At 45.0% G+C, this 20,867-nt stretch overlaps 1 protein-coding gene and 1 non-coding gene across 5 annotated transcripts in view; both read left to right on the forward strand.

Annotated features, from left to right (window-relative positions):
* The window catches only part of SF3B3 (splicing factor 3b subunit 3), a 47,802-nt gene that overhangs the window by 6,572 nt on the left and 20,363 nt on the right, over positions 1-20,867 (forward strand). For all 4 annotated transcript variants that reach the window (XM_043526367.1, XM_037877499.2, XM_037877500.2 and 1 more), the window contains exons 5-14: positions 185-326; positions 1,427-1,539; positions 2,767-2,904; positions 4,208-4,311; positions 8,102-8,267; positions 8,941-9,036; positions 10,200-10,272; positions 16,235-16,386; positions 16,884-17,039; positions 17,514-17,669. In XM_043526367.1, coding sequence (XP_043382302.1) covers positions 185-326; positions 1,427-1,539; positions 2,767-2,904; positions 4,208-4,311; positions 8,102-8,267; positions 8,941-9,036; positions 10,200-10,272; positions 16,235-16,386; positions 16,884-17,039; positions 17,514-17,669 — 1,296 coding nt within the window. The remainder of the gene's footprint in view (positions 1-184; positions 327-1,426; positions 1,540-2,766; positions 2,905-4,207; positions 4,312-8,101; positions 8,268-8,940; positions 9,037-10,199; positions 10,273-16,234; positions 16,387-16,883; positions 17,040-17,513; positions 17,670-20,867) is intronic.
* Positions 523-599, forward strand: LOC114021645. Its single transcript, XR_003566122.1, has one exon. It is a non-coding gene; the product is annotated as a small nucleolar RNA SNORD111 (small nucleolar RNA).

Genomic DNA, 20,867 nt, shown 5'->3' on the forward strand with positions numbered 1-20,867 from the left:
TCAGTGGCAGTGGTGGATGCTGACCACTTTGCAAGATCAAGTCCTGGGCTGTCGTCTTTGAATTGCTGTTGTGGTTGTTAATGGGTATAACACCATTCCAGAGACTTCATAAGATCTCTCTTCCTTTCAATGTACAGACAATGTTACTGGCTGTAGCTAAAATATTTGTGCGCTGTTTTTCTAGGAAGCTGACAACGATCCAACAGGAGAAGCAGCAGCTAACACCCAGCAGACCCTGACTTTTTATGAGTTAGACCTGGGTTTGAACCACGTAGTTAGGAAATACAGTGAACCTTTGGAGGAGCATGGCAACTTCCTTATAACAGGTACTACCCTCCCCATTGCCAAGTCGCTTCCCATTCTCCCAGCAAAACGACATGGGGGAACATATTGCACATTTGAAAGAGAATCATGGGGGTCGTAACTTGAGCTGCTTTCCTGCTCTTAGTTGGGCCTGGAAGTCAGGTGAGAACTAAAAATTCTCATGTGATACATGGAATTTTGAAGAGTTTGATTTTCTTGCAGCCTGAAGTGATGAGTTTTTCATGTCTCTTCTCTGAGATTTATCCTGGAGATAGCATTTCACTCTGATTGGGCTCTGAGATGATAGTATTTGAAAGCTTCCACTGGAAAAGGGTGTGGTTTAAAAAAAAAACGGGAGAACGAGTTTTTCAGGTGACAAAATAAAACAAATGGAAATACAAACAGAGTTTAGCTCCATGTGAACACAACTTGATTTCAAGAAGTAGTTATGGGCTAACCTTAAGCTTTGACTTTGGGGGTGCGACTTTGGCCTGCTCTACTCATTGCTGAAGTTAGTTTGAAGTTTTAGTATCCAGGATTCATTTGAAGAGCATGATTTATAGTACAGGTACCCAAAGGGTGGTCCCAAAGGCTTAATGCTGACTGGGCGACTCTGCAGTTCACTATATCTTATATGTACCTTGGGGATACTGTAGGCTAGTGGGCTCCAGGAGCTCTGAACACTCAGTTTGTGGTTTTCATTGCTGGTAATTTCAGTTTCTGAGAGGGAAGTACCAGGAGATCATCTGGGAACTTGCTTCCTGTGATTTGCAATAGCAGATAAATGCATGTCAGATACATGGGGTTACTGGCACATTGCCAGTATGATGCCTGAGCATCTCAAAGATTTGGGTTAATTTATGGGACTGGGTGAGAGGTGTAAAAATGAAATATTAAGCGTTGTTTATGACTCCCAAAGTTTCATTCTCCTTCCCCTGCTCTCCATCCCTAACTCTGCCTTGTGCAGATACAGAAGCCTATGCTTGCAACCTGGTGTCTTCTCCACCATAAACTGAAGCAGGTTTATATACATGTGAGAATATTAAATAAAGATTATCCAGATTTCTTTTGAGCAACAGAGCTGTTTCTCTTCTCTTAATGAAGTTTCCATCTCATCTCTTAGTTCCTGGTGGCTCCGATGGTCCCAGCGGGGTGCTGATCTGTTCTGAAAACTACATCACCTACAAAAACTTCGGTGACCAGCCTGATATCAGATGTCCCATTCCCAGGAGAAGGGTGAGAATTTCATCTCTTATGCCCTACTTTAGAGGCCTTTTCTTTAAAGGTTCCACACAGACACTTAATATCAGCTTCTGGGCAGGGAGGCTTTTGAGGAAGGCAGTGCGTAGTGATTGAAAGGCTGTCGGGCTGCCACCCCTTAGGGTGTGGAGGGAAAGCCTGCCTTACTAGCCAGTCATGTCATCTGTAAGGGAAGGTTCTGGAGTTTGCCTGTAGTCTGACGTGATGGGTTGAGTTCATCTCGTCTCTGAGGTTTACCCTTGAGATAGTCCTTTCTCTCTTACCAGGCTCTGAGACAGCAGCACTGGTAGCATGAACCATGATTTACACGGCATGGTTGGATATACTCGCCCTAGTACATGAAGATGAATTCCACAGCTGCTCTGTTCCACCTCATGCTGTTTCCTTTTAGAAGAGTACATAAAAACGGCCATACTGGGTCAGACCAATGGTCCATCTAACCCAGTATCCCGTCTTCTGACAGTGGCCAGTGCCAGGTGCTTCAGAACAGGGCAATTCTAAAGTGATCCATCACTTGTTATCCAGTCCCAGATTCTGGCAGTTGGAGGTTTTGGGACACCCAGAGAATGGGGTTCCATCCCTCACCATCTCGGCTAATAGCCATTGCTGGACCTATCCTCCATGAACTTACCTAATTTTTTTTTTTCAACCCAGTTATTCTTTTGGTCTTCACAACATCCCTGGCAACAAGTTCCACAGGTTAACTCTGCATTGTATGAAGAAGTACTTCCTTTTGTTTAAACAAAGTAGGCTGTAGCTAGCTGACACTGGGTCACTAGCATACATTGTGTGTGGCTTTGGTGGTATTTGCCCAAAAAGCAGATGCCACAGCTCAGTTTTATATGGCTAGTGACCCTTGTGTACCACAATTGGTTTTGCAATGTGTGAGATTGTCCATCCGGGGGGGAAAGTGGTAGGAGGGAGAACGCCTCAGAGTTTTGGCTCTTCTCAGAAACATCTATCAGGAAGAATCCGCTTTCCTGAGAGCATTACGGATGAGTCAGGAGAGCATTGGGAAGGGATATGCTATGCATGAAACCTTTTCCGCATGCTGTAGTCCCTCAGGCTTTCCATTTTGCTAGGACCATTGATCTAGGGGAGTATATGCTGCCTTGCAGGGGAATGGCTTTGCTGAAAGGTGATCTAGTAGGTCCTTTCCACCTTCAACATTTATAAACCTCTGTCTTATCTTCCCTGTGACAGAATGACTTGGATGACCCAGAAAGGGGTATGATTTTTGTCTGCTCCGCTACACACAAGACCAAATCCATGTTCTTCTTCCTGGCCCAGACGGAGCAGGGAGATATCTTCAAAATCACCCTGGAGACTGATGAAGACATGGTGGGTAGATTGAGGAGGAAGCTACTTTTACTTCTTGAAACATGTCCTTGAGAAGCTTCCCCATCATGCTGCATTTCCCACAGTGATGAGACTTCGTTCTAGAGCAGTCTTCCCCCTAAATCAAATGATTTTTAACTTAGTGTTTAGCCATGTATAGAGACGAATGACTCTGCATCTACCCTGTTAGATGACAGCTGCCATAACTTGCTAGTCACTGCTCGCGCAACAAACAGACAGACGGGGACAGCTTCGAAACCACAGAAGACTTAGGTTGCTAAGTCACATGGGCACTTTTAAAAATGTAACCCGTGGTCCCTGCTCCAAATCGCTTATTCCAAAATGTGGCCCAGGAGATTCTACGACACAGTTCCCTAAGACAACAGAGTGCAGTGATTCTTCTTGATCTGAGCTGCCATACTTGGCTGCACCTATGGGTTGAATATTTGGGTGCCTGCAGTCTGTTCACTTTTATGCAAACTGGGTGCAGCCGGTTGGGCAGAGTTTGGCCATCCCATGTCACACAGCTTTTTCAGCTGGGATAACAAACTCTCCTCCTGAAACTAATCGGAAAAGATTGGAATTGCTTTGTGCTGCCAGTCACTGCCACCCTGGCCATCCCTCTGCATCTCCAACAGGAGATTTGTGCTGCAGTGATCCCATTTGTGGTCTCAGGAAAAAACCTTCTGAAATGCCACTAACCCCCATTGCCTTTAACATGACAAACCCTTCCCAGAAGGTGTCATGATAGAAGACTGTGTCAGTTCAGCAGTTTAAGACTGGCCTCAGGCTTTTCATAGGAACCATCATGGCAACTTCAGGTCTGTCAGAAGTGTAAGTGGCCATTCTGAGAGACATCTACCCAATCCTCTGAGTGAATGATGTGGATGCCAAGATGGGGGTTGTCTCTTTCACAGTAGGACAGCTGAACATTTTCATGTCTCTGTTGTAAGCCTTGAACTCAGATTCCCATGCAAAATAGCCTCAAGAGTGAATCAGAAAGCCTGGCTTGTGTTTACACTCAGAATGCCATCCAGTTTGAACTTGGGGAGTGAAAGCAGCTGCCCCAAACTATCGAGAAGGCGAGCGCTCTTGGCTGTGCTCAGTCGCCGCTCTTTTCCTTCCTTTGAAGGTAACTCCAAGGCAGTCTTGTAATAAGCTACAATCCCAAATGCATCAGTTCCTGTATCTCTGAATGGGAAAGTGGGCTGCGCACTTGTGTGTGAAGGAACATAGCCCATCTCTGGAGATGGACTGAACTGAGCTGTCTCACTCACCGTTACTCCTTCCTCTCTGGGGCTTTCAGGTGACAGAGATCCGACTGAAGTATTTTGATACTGTTCCTGGAGCTGCTGCCATGTGTGTGCTGAAAACAGGGTTCCTCTTTGTGGCATCTGAGTTTGGAAACCAGTGAGTAAATCATTTAATTTCCTTCATGTGCCCTGCTGAATTTTACTGTTACGACGTATTAGCATGACAGATTGCCGTGGTCGTTGGTAGAATGTGTAAAAAGACAGGGGCTCTGCCTTAACAAGTTGATGGTCTAACTTGTCCAAGTGCAATGACCACAGTTTTTAAGCCCATTAACGTATCCTGGGCAACCTCCTCCGTATTGATAGGTTTTGTGGAAGTGCTCTTAGATTATCAGGTCTTTGGGGCAGTGTGGTGCTACACGGGGATACCCAGGATTGTGAGGCCTCTCTCTACCGCCTGTCCTTAGTGCCAGGGAGCCTTGTCTGTGCCTGCCAGTGGTCAGCTCCCTGACTTCACCTTCCATAAGCAACATCATCACTCTCCTCTTAGCCTACGCAGACTCCACTGTCTCTCGGCAGATTAGCAATAGGCAAACTCCAACCCTGAGCCCTCTGCCACTGGACACACACAATTACCAGATCCACTGTTCCCAAAGGAACAGTACACCCCTGCTTCACTTCAGACTGCCCTGCTTAATTCACAGCACTTAGATTTTGTTATAGCAAAAAGAATGATAAGTTTATTTAAGAAAGAACAGAGGTTAAGGGGATAGAAAGTATTGGAACCAATTGGTTATACATCAAATAAAATCAACACGCTTTCTGGAACCTAGAGTTAGTTAATAAGGTACTTTCTTTTCTAATAAAGTTTAGCTCACCCCATGTCTTTGTCACAGCACTTCACAGCCCTGGTTGGCTATGATCCTCCATTCATAAGACATGCAGGATGGCAGCTTGTCCCCTTGGTGAAGGATCCAGGGCATACCTCAGTACCTCCCAGTTATACCCCTAAAATCCATTGTCTTTACTCATAAACAGGAAAAAGAAAAGGAGTACTTGTGGCACCTTAGAGACTAACCAGTTTATTTGAGCATGAGCTTTCGTGAGCTACAGCTCACTTCATCGGATGCATAGCATATCGTGGAAACTTCTGCAGTTTCCACGATATGCTATGCATCCGATGAAGTGAGCTGTAGCTCACGAAAGCTCATGCTCAAATAAACTGGTTAGTCTCTAAGGTGCCACAAGTACTCCTTTTCTTTTTACGAATACAGACTAACACGGCTGTTACTCTGAAACCTGTCATAAACAGGAGACACCCTACCCCACACACACATCCTGTTCTTGTTTTCCTGCAGTTTTTCCTCTCTTGAGATTTTGCAATCTTGATTAGCCTGGAGGCTCAATATGCAAATATATTTACATTGTGAGGCATACAATAAACAGTGCCAGACAGAGAGAGAAGCGTCTCTTTCCTCTTGCTTGAAAGGAACCTGTTTATCCTAACTTTCAGATCTTAAGAACATAATTTCCAGCAGGCATTTCAAATATGATCCTTGCGGGCATTTCACAGTGATAATGACTACTACTGAGAGATTGGCTTTTGGTAGACACTGTACATGCGAGCCTTTGGTGAATTAAATTGCACACACCAGACCTGGGGGGGGGTTCCTGTACCCCCATGCATCCCGTCTGTACCCTCAGCCAGTTAGCACCAGGGACTGTCTGTTGATCACCTAGCACCACGGGTTCCTAGACCAAGAGGGGTTTTGAAGGATGGATGTAGATGCACAGGAAGTGGGGAGCTGTTCCACATGTATTGCCAAGATCGAATGCCTGGGCGGACAAAGAAGGGAATTGGAAGCTTGTTTAAGCAGGTGTCGGATCAGTTTAGCTTTTGCTGCTAATGCATGCTACCATCAGACACGTGTCCATCAATTCACTATTTTTTTCATTGCTCCAGGTAGTGAATTTTTACCTTAACACGCTTTCATTTGTGTTTAGGGTTGTCAACTTTCTAATCGCACAAAACTGAACACCCTTTCCCCGCCCCTTCTCCAAGGCCCGGCTCACTGCATCCCCCCTCTCTCTGTCTGTCGCTCTCCCCCACCCTTGCTCACTCACTCATTTTCACCAGGCTGGGGAAGAGGGTTGGGGTATGGGCTCTGGGGTGGACCCAGGGATGAGGGGTTTGGGATGCAGGAGCGGGTTCTGAGCTCAGGGATGGAGCTGAGGGAGCTGGAGTGTAGGAGGGGGCTTCAGGCTGAGGCTGGGGGGTTCGGGTGTGGGAGGGGATATGGGCTCTGGGCTGGGAGTGTGGGTTCCAAGGTGGGGACAGAAATGAGGTGTTCAGGGTGTTGAAGGGGGCTCTGGGCTGGAGCAGGGAGTTGGGGTGCTGTGGCGTGTGGGCTCTGGGCAGGAGTTTGGGTGCAGGAGGGGGCTGGGCAGGGGGTTGGGGTGTAGGCTTTGGGCTGGGGTAGAGGGTTGGGATGCGGGAGGTGGTGCAGGGAGCGAGCTCCAGATGGCAGTTACCTCGGGGGGCTCCCTGGAAGCGGCGATGTCCCTAGGCTCCTAGGCATGGAGCCGGCCAGGTGGCTCTGTGCAGTGTGTGCACTGCCCCTGCAGCTCCCATTGGCTGCGGTTCCCGCCCAATGGGAGCTGCAGAACTGGCACTCGGGGCGGGGCCAGCATGCGGAGCCCCCTGGCCATCCCTCTGGTCAGAGCCAGAGGGACATGTCGCTGCTTCCAGGAGCCGCACTGAGCCAGGTATGGAGCCTGCCAGCCCCGCCAACTGGACTTTTCGTGGCCTGGTCAGTGGTGCTTACCGGAGCTGCAATGATCCCTTTTTGAACCGGGCTTTCCATTGAAAACCTGTTTGTTAGACGCGTGTATGCCTGTCAAAGGACCAAACCATGTGAGCTTGGAAATAGTCTCTAGTATCTTTGTAGCCCACTCTCAGAAGCAAATGCGATATTTTACCATGACTAGATGGTTTTCTTTCTTTTTCAATAGCTACACTAGTTATTCTTGCGTAGTAGAAGTGCTGTCAAGCAATTTTGTTTCATGATCTGATCAGCTTTACAGATGTTATAACATGTAGGGGCATGTTCTGTGAAGTCTTGATTATTTAGGTCTTGTTTCTCTGTGTGGCCGATGAAAGGTTTTGTTTCAAAGTTTCGTTTGCTGTAACCTCTCTTGCTCCAGAGTTTTACAAGTGATCCTAAGTTGCACACACAAAATACAATGTTTTTCCACACAGTTACTAGAGTTGTATATGCAAATTTGGGGTTTGCGTGCATGTAGTTTAATACCTTAGTTTCCAAACATGTCTTGCAAGTTTATGGTCAGCTCCTGTAGAGCCAGCCAGCAGGTGGAGCTCTAGCCAACTAACATAAGTCTAGCTGTTAGTTCTGGAGAACAGGGCAAAAAGAACACAAGAAACAATTCAATCTTTCTCTATGGATCTGTTTTCCTTGTGTGTAAAACTTGCTTATATTAATATTCTAGCTTATAAGACAGGGTAGCAGGTGATTTTTGAACACCTAGAAAATAGCACTTGACAGCGTTTCTCCCTAAAACATGCAGACTCGGAGGCTGTTAGCCAGCGGTCTTGCTCTTCAAAGGTTTCATCATTTAGCTCTTCCTGTAATGAGACAGGAAAATCTAGGAGTCAGGGCAAGTGGGATGAGCACAGAGCTGTCCAGACTCTTCTGCCAAAAACAATTATAAAGAAGGAAGTCAGAACTGGGCAAGACCTTTGGAAATAGCCCTTTGCCCCTCCTTCCTCTCCCCAAGAAAACAATCCCTCCAGGTGAGAGTTGAAATAGCCAAATATTCTGTGGAAACAGTACTGGTTCTCGCTCACCCTTCACCCACACTGAATGCATGGCTGAACTGTAGCTGTAGTCTACTCTGACTATGGTAGTGTTCTTCCTTTGTGTCTGAAGTTACCTGTACCAGATAGCCCATCTGGGAGATGACGACGAGGAGCCGGAGTTCTCCTCCGCCATGCCCCTGGAGGAAGGAGACACTTTCTTTTTCCAGCCACGACCTCTCAAGAACCTGGTGTTGGTGGATGAGCTGGACAGTCTGTCTCCTATCTTGTTTTGTCAGGTATGTCGTCATCTATGAACACATGGTCCTTTCCTTTCCCACCAACCTGCCCTCTGGGGATGCAGGGCTATTACAATTGTGTAACCACAGAGGCCGATCAGTGATTCATCCATTGTACTGCTAACTCAATTGGTCTTTGAGGTGCCTTACGAAAATGGAAACTCTTTTCAGGGAATCCACTTAAAATGGAGAAAGAAAAGCACAAGTAATGATCTCATTTCAGTCTTGCTCTGGTTATTTGCCTTGGTTTTGCCTGAGTGTGACAGTACTGCAAGCACTGACAGAAAGGTGGGTTTGCTAAATCCTGAACCCTGGGAAAAGAATGACAAGGTGTAAAGCTAAACCTCACAATACAGACATTTGCTGAAAGGGTTATTACCATTCATCAGCTCCATCAGGGGTACGTATATACCCGGTGTTTGGAAATGGTGTGCAATGCACCAGCTCAGTGCTCGCCCTCTATCATGACTGTTAGACAAGGCCTCGTGTATTCTGCAGCAGACTTGACCTAAATTTTGTGATTTTCCAGTGCAGCAGACGGGATGTTCTGTGGCAGCATCAGTTACATTAAACTACTGAAACTTTGTTCAGAAAGCAGATTACAGGGCAAACATTTGGGGGGTTTTGTTCGTCTCCTTACGCATGTTGTGTGACCCATTGTTCCTCTGTGCAGATAGCGGATCTGGCCAATGAAGATACACCCCAGTTATATGTGGCCTGTGGACGGGGTCCTCGGTCATCTCTGAGGGTCCTAAGGCACGGACTTGAGGTAAGATCCCCAGAGGCAGCTCCAGAAATCCACAGCAGGAATGTGGGGTTGTTTTGATAAAGCCCTTCTTGAATTTATGGTGGGGTGCTCACAATGGCACTGTAATTAAACAATCTGTCCTTGGTGCAACTCTTAGAGGGCTTTGTTCTTATGCCCTTTTCTGCCAGAGACACTGTGTAAATGTAATTTCTTCTTCAGACTGTACAATCACTCCCTGTTGTCCAGTCGTAAGGGTTATGGTGCTGGAGTGCACATGAGTGATAACCATATGTTTTCCATTCACATACTACCCTATAATCCCTGAATGTGATCCTTTTAGGCATGCGAACAAATGAAATTGAGAGAGAGAAGCTAGGTGGGGGAGGCAATATATTTTATTGGACCAACTTCAGCTGGCGAGAGAGACAAGTTTTCGAGCTATGCAGAGTTCTTTAGGTCTGAGAGAGAGGCTCAGAGTGTAACAGCTAAATACAAGGTGGGATGGATTGTTAAGCATAAGGGGTTAACACTTTTTGCAGGTGACTATTTAAAATGAATACTATTTAACATCTCTGCAGTCATAGGATCAAGGAGAGTTAGTGGGTTACAGAGTGTTGTAAGATGCAACGTGTGTTAACCCCCACCTTGTATGTAGCTGTGACACTCTGAGCACCTTTCTCAGACTTGAAGAAGAGCTCTGTGTAGCTCAAAAGCCTCTCTCACCAACAGAAGTTGGTCCAATAAACGCCATTACATCACCCACCTTGTGTCTTCCATATCTTGGGACTAACACGGCTACCCCAGCATGCAAACAATATATGGAATTGATATTCTTCCCCAGAGATTCTTTGCGACCTTCTCTGATCCCTAACTCCCCATCTGGTAGAATCCAGGTCACAGCCACAGGCCTTTTGGCTGAGGATGGATGAACAGGATTTAGCACAAAGCTGCTCAGCCTGAGGTGTCACTTAATGAGGTGACATGAGTCACTTTTCTGTCTGTGTCTGGCGTGTTGAATACTTTGCCTCAACAACATTTCTAGTCCAGGGAGTGAGGCTGGGAACTGAGAACTGCCCCAGCTGCCCTGTGTATCTGTGAAAAGCATTAACTAGTCACTGTAATGCTTCAGTGTTTGACTGGGATAAACATCTGTTAATCTGAAACCTGCTCTTGTTTCCGATTAGGTGTCTGAAATGGCTGTCTCAGAGCTGCCTGGTAATCCCAATGCTGTTTGGACTGTGAGGAGACACATTGAAGGTACATCATCCTTCCCTCAAGCACAGACTAAAACTTTCTGTATTGTCCAAGGGCACGGAAAGGGTGCTAAGTAATGCAGCAGTGTGCTTCGATCCAGCTGCTCTGTCTGCACGGTGTAAGGTGTGTGCAAAGACCCAGACGTGCTCCGTGTCTAGAAACCACCTTTGACTTCCCCAAAAGTGTTACTGTTCCTGTTTCATTGGAAAGGAAGCATCCAATATGTGTGGTAGGCAGCAGCATCCATCTCCTCCGTGATGCTCCTGATATGCATTCCCAACAGGAAGCAGCTGCCAGGTGCAAATGAAGCCAATCTGAGTTCCACAGGTTCTGGCTTTAATTAGCATCAATGGCAGCACACCTGCCTCATAGTGGAGAGAGGGGTGTGGTGCACAGTTTTGTTTTACACACACTCAGTGGTAACTGCAGTAGGTTTGTCTCTGTAGGGCAGTAGGAGGCATATCCAGAAAAAGGCAGGTAAGAATACACCTGCTTAAGGCTTTGATTTATAATACTTCTGCACCTGCTAATCTGCAAAAGGTGGATACTGTTTGCAGCAGTACTTAATGCTCTGGGGTAGGCAGCATTCCCCAGCCAGACACCTAGCAGTGTGTGCGGGGTGACCAGTGCCAAGGGAGGACTAGATGAAAACAGCAGCACAAAGCATCGTTTTTCATTCAGGTGAAACAATGTCCTCATTTTATTAAAACAGAGGAATACAACCCCCTCTTTGGGGTGAGATTAGAGCTCTTCAGAAATACCTAGGTTGCTAGCACTACCCCTTTGAAGGCCTGAAGTGAAGCTATTGCAAGTGCTGACAGACTCCCTTCTAGGTTATTTGTAAGGGATTTCACTAGCGTTGCTTACATGAGTTCTGTGCTGCAGTGCATAGCAGAGCCAGCATGCTGGAATAGAGGCTTTACTCTGCTGCTGTGACATAGCCTCTCATGTCAGCAGCCTTAGTGAGTGGCATATCTCTTGCACTGGCCTCAGCGTTCTTTAGGAACCTCATACCTTGCTATGGAATTCACTTCCTGTTGGAACTGGTTCCAGTTTATTTCCCCGACTTTTCAAGACTTTGGAATACAGCCTAAGTTGAGCAACATGAAAAGAACTAAACAGGAAATGCCTGCAAGCTCCCCAGCAATAGTAGGGTCAAGGATAGAGCATTTCAGGTCTCCAGAGTGCTGTTGATACCGGTCTTGCTCGTCCTTCCCAGAAGTTGGAAGCCAAGAAAGATTCCAGGTTGGCTACCGCAAACCCAAGCTACCAGGTGCTCTAGCAAATGAGGTGTCTCTAGAATGCACGAACACTCCACAGAGTAATGGATATCTGTAGCCTCATCCTACCACATTGTGATTTGCTCTTTAATGTATCTTACGTGTCTGGGGCATCCAGAGGATCACATTAGCTACTTGTCAGGAGACTATGGGTCATGGCTACGTTTACATACAATGGACCAGAATACCACCACTCACTCTTACTCCAGAACTGTAGCCCAGAAATACTGCAGGTTCCAGTTTACAGTCATTCCTCTTGATCCATGCAAACAAGCCTGGACTCTGTGGGCTCCATGAGCAGCGTTTCTGTTTTAAAGATGAGGGCAGCCGCATTTGGGCACGATTGTTCGTTCAACAATCTATAAAACTGATCCCCAAATTGTAGCAATTTGTCTTCTCAGCTAGTTTTACTGGGTTTAACCAAAGAGAACGCAGCACCCTTTAAAATGGGCATCTTCTCTTGAAACTGTACAGAAGTGTCACTGTCTGAGGGCTTTCGGTTTGTCTGTAATGCAGGTTACCTGGCTCTGACCAGGTACCAAATGGAATCTCTCTGCCACAACATGCACATGCTGGGAGGTTTCTGCAAGCACCTACTGGTTTGCAGCCTTCAAGGCAAATACTAACCCTGGCTGGTACGTGGTGATACACACTACCAATACCAAGCCTCTTTTTCTCTTCCACAGGTGGCTGGTGGTGGAGGTGCTGATCACCACAGGTGTGTACCTACTGCTAGGGGCTACTGTGCTGTCTCGCAGGTTATCCCGAGAGAAATGCAATCTTGAGGCTACTTTTATGCTGAGCTTTACAGTAAATGAATTCCAGAAGTCTCTGTGCAGTTGGAAATCTTTATATTTGTACTGTCTGCCCCAAACCTTCATTGTATGGCTGGGGATCAGAAAGCAGCTCTTTGAATCCCCGTCCCCTCCCATGATCCTTTGGGAACCATAGTGGCTGTAACTCTAAAACCTTTGTCAGCTTTCACTAAATCTAAACCAAGATATTGCTAGCTGAGCATTTCTATAATTGCCTTAGGTGGGCTTTCCCCTTGGATTTGCTTCCAAACTGACCGTGCAAAACTCCAACATGAGACCAGTGAAAGATGAGCACATTGAGTGTGTATATTTGGAGACTGTTTTGACACAGGATTTGCCATGTAATTAGGGAGTGTATCTGTGTATTTGAATGGAGAGGTAGACCTGAGGCAAACTGGACACTCCTTTTTAACTTAATCAGTATGAAGGTCCAGGGATTCAGAGAACAAGGCCTATAATTCCTTCCACAGAAATATCCCTGAGCTCTAACCTGTGAGTGGGGATACCCAGGGAAATGTGGTGTCTTGGGACTTGATTCCGGAGTCTCCATGAAATTGCATATTCTCTCGGGCTTCCTTTTTACTACTGTTCCGTCTGTACCTCCTAAAAGTGGGCATCCTGCTGTGCTGTGGTGGAGCGCTCATCCGTTCACATGCTCACTGATCCTCCCTCTTGTTCTGGCGTTTATACAATGTAAACTGAGCTCTGTGGCAGTGCAGAGAAGTTAAATTAAAGGCACAAATTGGTTTTGTAGGAAGGAATTTTAATAGACAAACTCAAATAGAATGTTTTATTAATAATGTGTAAGATCATAGTATAAAGTACTGTGACTAAAATCTGCCATTTTTTATGAGTCATCACAACTGATTCTACTGAATCTACAGAAAATATGCTATGTAGAAACTGGAGATGGAATCCAGCTGTGACTCTTCTGAATCATCAAAATAATTTTCTCTGTTTACTAGGCCTCTTTGTTGAAAGGAGGTAACTGAAGCAATTCTAGCAGTAATAAGCATCTCTGACCTTTCTTGTGTGCATGCAGAATAACATCCCTCCATTCAGAACTCCAGCCAGTAGTATTTTCTGTACACTCGATTGTACTGGGTTAAATGGAGATTTTTCTAATGGAAAAAACCAGCCCTCTGTTCTAATGCTGTATTTTTCAGTGTGCCTCAGAAACCTAGTTCCAGTTAACTACTGTACATTCTAAAGCAAAATTGTGACAGCTGGAATCCTGATGAATGCATTTTATTCATTTATTTCATGCTGCTAAATCATGCCCTTTATTTCAAAGGTTCCAATGGAGGAACAATAAACAGCCATACAAAAGTTCAGGCAAAAACATTTTGGCTGTAATGGAACATGAATTCATTGAACACTCCAGTATAACATGAGATTCTAGTTACTTCTTCAAATTATAGCGAGTAAATCAGTACAAAGAAAAATCTATAATCTAAGTAAGTATTAATGATCAAACAGGAATTTGATTTCGAACAGGATTCTCTTTCAGCTGTTGCTTTCAAATGAGAGCAGAGTTCTTTCTGTCCTTCCCCTAAACACATGGCTGCTGGGAGATAGTCACGTGTCTCACTGGCAGCCACTTTGCAAAAGGCAACAGCCCTGGAGATGGCTAAAAAGTGACGGGGATTATCAAAATTTGCTGTTGAAAATGCATATTTCAGTTTATCCTTTGACAGTGTTTGTATAGATCAGTAACTGTTCAGCAACCTGAATGATGGCTGGCTACTGGACCTTCCTTTGAAGGAAGCTGGTATAGGCTTCCAGTGATTGAGAATGAATAAGGCTTTCAGGTGATGGTGACCACTCTAATGGAAGTAACCAGTGTATAATAATGAGGGTTCTGTAAAACCAGTAACCTCTACTTGTAAAGATCACAAGACAAACACAGTAACAGTGCTATTATTAGACCATTGCATAACTGAAAAGGACTTTAGTCTTTTGGTTTGCTATTCACTGGCAAAGAATTCCATCCTTAGGGTCTGATCCTGCAATGTGATCTATCCCAGTGGTGACTTACACACACATGGAGTCTCCCTGAAGACAGTGGAGATCTGCAGGGGTCCACCTCCATGAGTCACGTTGTAGGATCAGAGCCTTAGTCACCTAGGAGACTAGTAATTGATGTTACTAATCTTGCAGCCCAAGATGGGATGGCTTTAGTTTTATTAAGACCTTCAGTATGGTAATCACAAAGCTGTGGTCTGTGTGCTGGGTATTAGTAAATTATGCATATTTTAAGCTGTATGTAAGAAACTTTTCTCTCCCAAGTGTGATACAACAGGTTTGGCAACACCTGTCTGCCCAAACAGAGGGGGGAGAAGAGTGACCACTTGCTGAACCATTTCAACTAACCCAGTTGGGCCTTCAAAAATAACATGTGGCCTAGCTGTAGGTTGAAAGCATGTTCGGGACTGGTCCCTGTAAGCCACTGCCCAGCATTTGCTGGCATCCTGAATTAAATCTACGAATGGCAGAGTGTCCTGTATTTTATTGCATGTTTAAGAATTGACCAGCTACTTATCCATCTCCCATTCACATGCTAATCATGGGAAATACTGATCAGTGGATAAAAATCAGGACAGAGAGAAAACTCTTGTGTCCCTCTCGAAGTGTTCTTGTCTCATACTGTGATAAATAGGTCTGTAAACACTTTGCAGTGTGCTGAGCGAAACAGAATTTTCATATGTAAGAAATGGCACTTCCTGCCAGCAGTGTCAGCACTCTGTAGAGGAGCTGAGTTGTTTATCTGGGACAGTCTGGTGTCTACATCAAAGCTCCTGGCTCCATTCCCCGGTGGGATTGATCAATTTTACATTTATCCAGCTGTATTTCATTGTTGGAAGATTTATTTTATTTAATACATTTTTTAAAAAAAACTTCCTGTTAGTTTCCTACCATGACAAGTGCCGGGAAAGTCTGTGACTGGAGCAGATGTGAGCTTCCTCTTCTCCCCACCCAAACCTCCTGCCTGCAGTCCTATGCTTTTTCTTCTAGTGAGTCCTCCTAGCAGAAGCTGGGAATGGTGTAGCTCCTCCACCTCCAAAGCACTGTGCCTGCAACTACACTCAGTGGGAGAGGCTGGCAGTGAAGGCTAAATGCAACATTCCTACCCCATTCTAGTAAGAACAGAGGCAGGTGTTTATCCAGAGCCCCTAACAGCCACCACTCATTCACCCACAGAGCCCATAAAGATGGCTACATAAATGTAAGGTTGTTTAGCAACTCCTGGACAAGGCTGGAGCTAGGGGTGCTGATGAGGGCCTCCAAGACAATGCTCTTCTGACATTATCTATATTCTAACTTCCTTTTGCAATAATACTAAATAACTCCATCTGCCCGAGTTCATTAGAAGCCCTTATTCATATGAGTAATCCTAGTGAAGTCAACAGAACTGCTTGGGTGTGTAAAGGTCTCTAGGATGGGGCCACTGAAGCTGAGTCTTTCCAGTGACTTCAGTGGGAGTTGCATTGGGCCCTTAAATTTCTGGAGTTGAATGGAGAACGCATAGACTTCAAGGTTTCTGCCTTTCTTATTATCAGTTAAAGGGCAGCTGTAGTTGGTACTGCCTTCTAGAACCCAGCATATCACAAGTTGACTTTGTGTTCTGAGCCATCACCAGAATCACTGGCTAGATCTTGAACCTTAGAGGGTCTGAGGTACAGTGCTGGCTAATTCTCTTGTGTGATGTTTCCTGAAACGAACTTCTGCGTAGTGCTGCTAGTGGATGAAGGAACTACTGTTGGAATATTTTTGAGGAATAACTGTTAGTCATTTGACAGTCTCCTCACTTTTGTTTAGAGACCTTGTATCTAATCAGCAGCTCTTTTCCCTCTCTGTCTTCCTGACCAGATGAATTTGATGCCTATATTATCGTGTCCTTCGTAAATGCCACGCTGGTGCTGTCTATCGGAGAGACTGTAGAGGAAGTGACTGATTCTGGATTCCTGGGTACCACCCCCACTTTGTCCTGTTCCTTGTTGGGGGATGATGCTTTGGTACAGGTAAGGATACCCTCTGACATCCTGTCCACCTGTATCTGCCATTCTCTACTTGGTGCAGGGCCAAGGCTTCTTCGCTGCTCCTGATGTCCATGCTGAAAAGGTTCTGCCAGAAGTTCCACAAGCTTGGCCAGTTTGGGCTTCTGCGAACATGACCCTGTTATCCAGGCTTCTCTCTTTGTTCGCCTTATCAGTAAGGTTGGACCTGCTGGAATCTGTTGTCCACAGTTCCTCCAAAGCCGGTTAAGTCCTGTGCCCACACAGGTTTTCAGAGGGTCTCTGCTATGAGCCCACTGGAGAGTAGTCTCCAGCTTGTAGATTGATTTGTTGTACAGGTCTGTGTATTGTATAGTCAATAGGTCAAGAATTACCTAGAATGGCCTCTGGTACTAGTCACTGTCAGGAGCCACTGGAGCCCCTGTGTCAGAAAAACAAGGGAGCTGGGTCCCACAATGGGTGGGTAAGTTGTATTTTATTTCTGTATTATTTTTCTGCTTTAGGTTTATCCGGATGGCATCCGGCACATCCGAGCAGACAAAAGGGTGAATGAATGGAAGACACCAGGAAAGAAAACCATTGTAAAGTGTGCTGTGAACCAGAGACAAGTGGTGATAGCACTGACTGGAGGAGAATTAGTCTACTTTGAGATGGACCCAGTATGTGGATTTAAAACTGCAGAGAGCTTTGACGTGGGGACTGGAGGCTGGGTTATAGCCTCAGTGAGGCTGGAATCTCTGATGTGTCCGCAGAGTAGGATTCAGTAGGGAAGAGGACTTTTAGAGTGGGGCCTAGGCGGAACCCTTTAAAGCCCATCGAATGTCATTGGATGAGATAATAGAAATGGACAAATCTTCAAAGGCTTGTTTTGGACGGAGCAACCCAACCTCCCAAGTCCGGAGCTCAGGCTGGAAATTATGTGCTTTCTCGTAGTTCTGTCGTGTGTTCTGGTGCTTCCAATCCTGGCCGAAACCAGGCTATAAAGAATTGTTGAAAGTGGGAGATGTTATGTGAACTTAATTTGAAATCCAGAGCCTTGGCTTGAGCAATAGGTGAAGGTTGAGGTGGGTGGTTGAGTCTGACCCAGTTTGCCCATACCCTAGTTGATAATCCCTTTGTGCCTTTCTTCTCAGTCAGGACAGCTGAATGAGTACACGGAGAGGAAGGAGATGTCAGCCGATGTGGTGTGCATGAGCTTGGCCAACGTTCCTCCTGGGGAGCAGCGTTCCCGCTTCCTTGCCGTTGGGTTGGTGGACAACACTGTCAGAATTATTTCCCTTGACCCTTCGGTGAGCACATCCTGAGATTTGCTTTTTCCTTTGTGCTTGTTCTTTGCTCTTTGCAACTGGTCTGAAGTCTTCAGACACATTGGCTTTAGAGCTTTTGTAGAGTCTAAGACCAGAGAGGACCATTGTGATCATCTCGTCTGGCCTCATGTAGAACACAGGTCAGAGAACTTTCCCAAAATAATTCCTAGAGCAGATGTTTTAGAAGAACATGTTGGCTTCCTGTGCTGCCATGTCCTTATTACATGAATGCTTCAGTTGGGATTGTGTCATGTTATTGGACCAGTACCAAGATACCTTCCATATAGTCATCCGTTGCAGACAGTATTATAGTGTTGCCATATTTTCTTCTGCCTCAGATTTGGATGTACCAATACCAGCAAATGCACAAAGAAGAGCTTCTTGGTTCAATGACCCTAGATTTATCCAGGCATTCTGTGAAATTAAGATTAGGGTGTGTCTGCACAGCAGCTGGGTGCTGTAATCCCCAGCACAGGTAGACGTGCACACGCTTGCGCCGCTCAAGTTAACGCCTAAAAATAACAGCTCGGGCTAGCCACCTGAGGACCAGGCTCTCTGGGTACATATTTGGGCGGCTAGCCAGAGCCACTGCCCATGCCACTGCAGCCACACTGCTATATTTAAATGCTAGCTCAAGCCGAGCTAACACTTGTCTGTTTACCCATGTTGGGAAGTACACCTCCCAGCTGCACTGCTGTTGCCCACCCTAGCTATGAGGGTAAAACTTGTGGCGTACTTTTAGGGAAGACTCCCTGCTCTCTTTACTTTGGGCCTGATTCTCAAGCCACTCCACCCAAAGAGCTGCTGTTGAATCTAGTGGGAGCAGCTACAGAATGGAGCTCCAGATTGGATGTTTGGGGAGTTTGCTTCTGTTTTTGTGGTTCTTTGGGAAAGGTGCCCGTCGGTGTTGCGGCACATAGAAGCTGCAGACTGTAAAATTAAAGTTTGTCATTCTTTGCTCCTGCACTCTTGTCATTAGAACAGTCTGTTTCTTCAGCTAAACATAGCGCAGCCTGTGAACACTCTTCCTGTGAGTTCCAGAATTTCCTTTACGAGGAAAGTTTGGTGGTCCAATCCAAACCAGAATTTTTAGCCAATGGTGGGGAATGAGTAAATTTGTGCACGTTTTGTCCCCCCTGCTGAATCAGGACTAAGTGCAGCCTTTGATTTTGAACCCTTGGCAGAGTCCCTTATCACAGCTACCCCTTGATGTCCACAATCAGTAAGGTCTACAGGCATAGGAGGCTACACCCTGCCTCCATCATAAACTGTCTGTTTCCAGTAGGCACAGACTTTGGTTTCTCAAGTATGGTTGCTGATGGTTCCCTTGTAGATGTCTACTCATCCATTTACCTGTGGCAAAGAAAGCCTTTTTTTTAACAGACAGTTAAAATAGGCTTGGTTTTGCATCACCCTTTCCATGGTAAATATTAGAGCTGTCAATTAATTGCAGTTAACTCATGAAATTAACTCAAAAAAATTAATAGCGGTTAATCGCAGTTTTAATTGCACTGCTAAATAATAGAATACCAATTGAAATTTATTAAATATTTTTGGATGTTTTTCTATATTTTCAAATATATTGATTTCAATTACAACACAGAATACAGTGTACAGTGCTCACTTTGTATTGTTTTTATTACAAATATTTGCACTGTAAAAGTGAAAAACAAAATAATATTTTTCAGTTCACCTCCTATAAGTACTGTAGTGCGATCCCTTTATCGTGAAAGTGCAACTTACAAACGTAGAATTTTTTTGTTACATAACTGCGCTTAAAAACAAAACAATGTAAAACTTTAGAGCCTACAAGTCCATTCAGTCCTACTTCTTGTTCAGCCAATCGCTAAGACAAACAAGTTTGTTTACATTTACGGGAAATAATGCTGCCCGCTTCTTATTTACATTACCTGAAAGTGAGAACAGGCATTTGCATGGCACTTTTGTAGCAGGCATTGCAAGTTATTTACATGCCAGGTATGCTAAACATTCATATGCCTTTGCATGCTTCAACCATCATTCCAGAGGACATGCTTCTACGCTGATGACGCAAGTTTTAAAAAAAAGCATTAATGAAATTTGTGAATGAACTCCTTGGTATGTCTCCTGCTCTGTGTTACTCGCATTCTGCCATATATTTCATAGAATATTAGGGTTGGAAGAGACCTCAGGAGGTCATCTAGTCCAGTCCCCTGCTCAAAGCAGGACCAACATCAACTAAATCATCCCAGCCAGGGCTTTTTCAAGCCGGGCCTTAAAAACCTCTAAGGATGGAGATTCCACCACCTCCCTAGGTAACCCATTCCAGTGCTTCACCACCCTCCTAGTGAAATAGTGTTTCCTAATATCCAACCTAGACCTCCCCCACTGCAACTTAACATAAGTCATGACAGTCTCAGATGATGGCCCAGCACCTGTTGTTCTTTTCAAGAACGCTTTTACTGCAGATTTAACAAAACGCGAAGGAGGTACCAATGTGAGATTTCTCAAGATAGCTACAACACTCAACCCAAGGTTTAAGAATCTGAAGTGCCTTCCAAAATCTGAGAGGGACGAGGTGTGGAGCATGCTTTCGGATGTCTTAAAAGAGCAACACTCTGATGCAGAAACTACAGAACCCGAACCACCACCAAAAAGAAAAATCTACCTGCTGGTGGCATCTGACTCAGATGATGAAAATGAACATGCATTGGTCCGCATTGCTTTGAATCGTTGTCGAACAGAACCCATCATCAGTATGGATGCATGTCCTATGGAATGGTGGTTGCCGCATCAAGGGACATAAGAATATTTAGTGCATCTGGCACGTAAATATCTTGTGACACGAGCTATAACAGTGCCATGTGAACACCTGTTCTCACTTTCAAGTGACATTGTAAACAAGAAGAGGGCAGCATTATCTCCATAAATGTAAACAGACTTGTTTGTCAGAGCCATTGGCTGAACAAGAAGTAGGACTGAGTGGACTTGTAGGCACTAAAGTTTTACATTGTTTTGTTTTTGAGTGCAGTTATTTTTGTACATAATTCTACATTTGTAAATTAAATTTTCAGGACAGAGATTGCACTACAGTACCTGCATGAGGTGAATTGAAAAATACTATTTCTTTTGTTTTTTACAGTGTAAATATTTGTAATCAAAACTAAATATAAAGTGAGCACTGTACATTTTGTATTCTGT

This window comes from Chelonia mydas, chromosome 12, assembly GCF_015237465.2.
Source record: "Chelonia mydas isolate rCheMyd1 chromosome 12, rCheMyd1.pri.v2, whole genome shotgun sequence".
Taxonomy (NCBI): Eukaryota; Metazoa; Chordata; order Testudines; family Cheloniidae; genus Chelonia; species Chelonia mydas.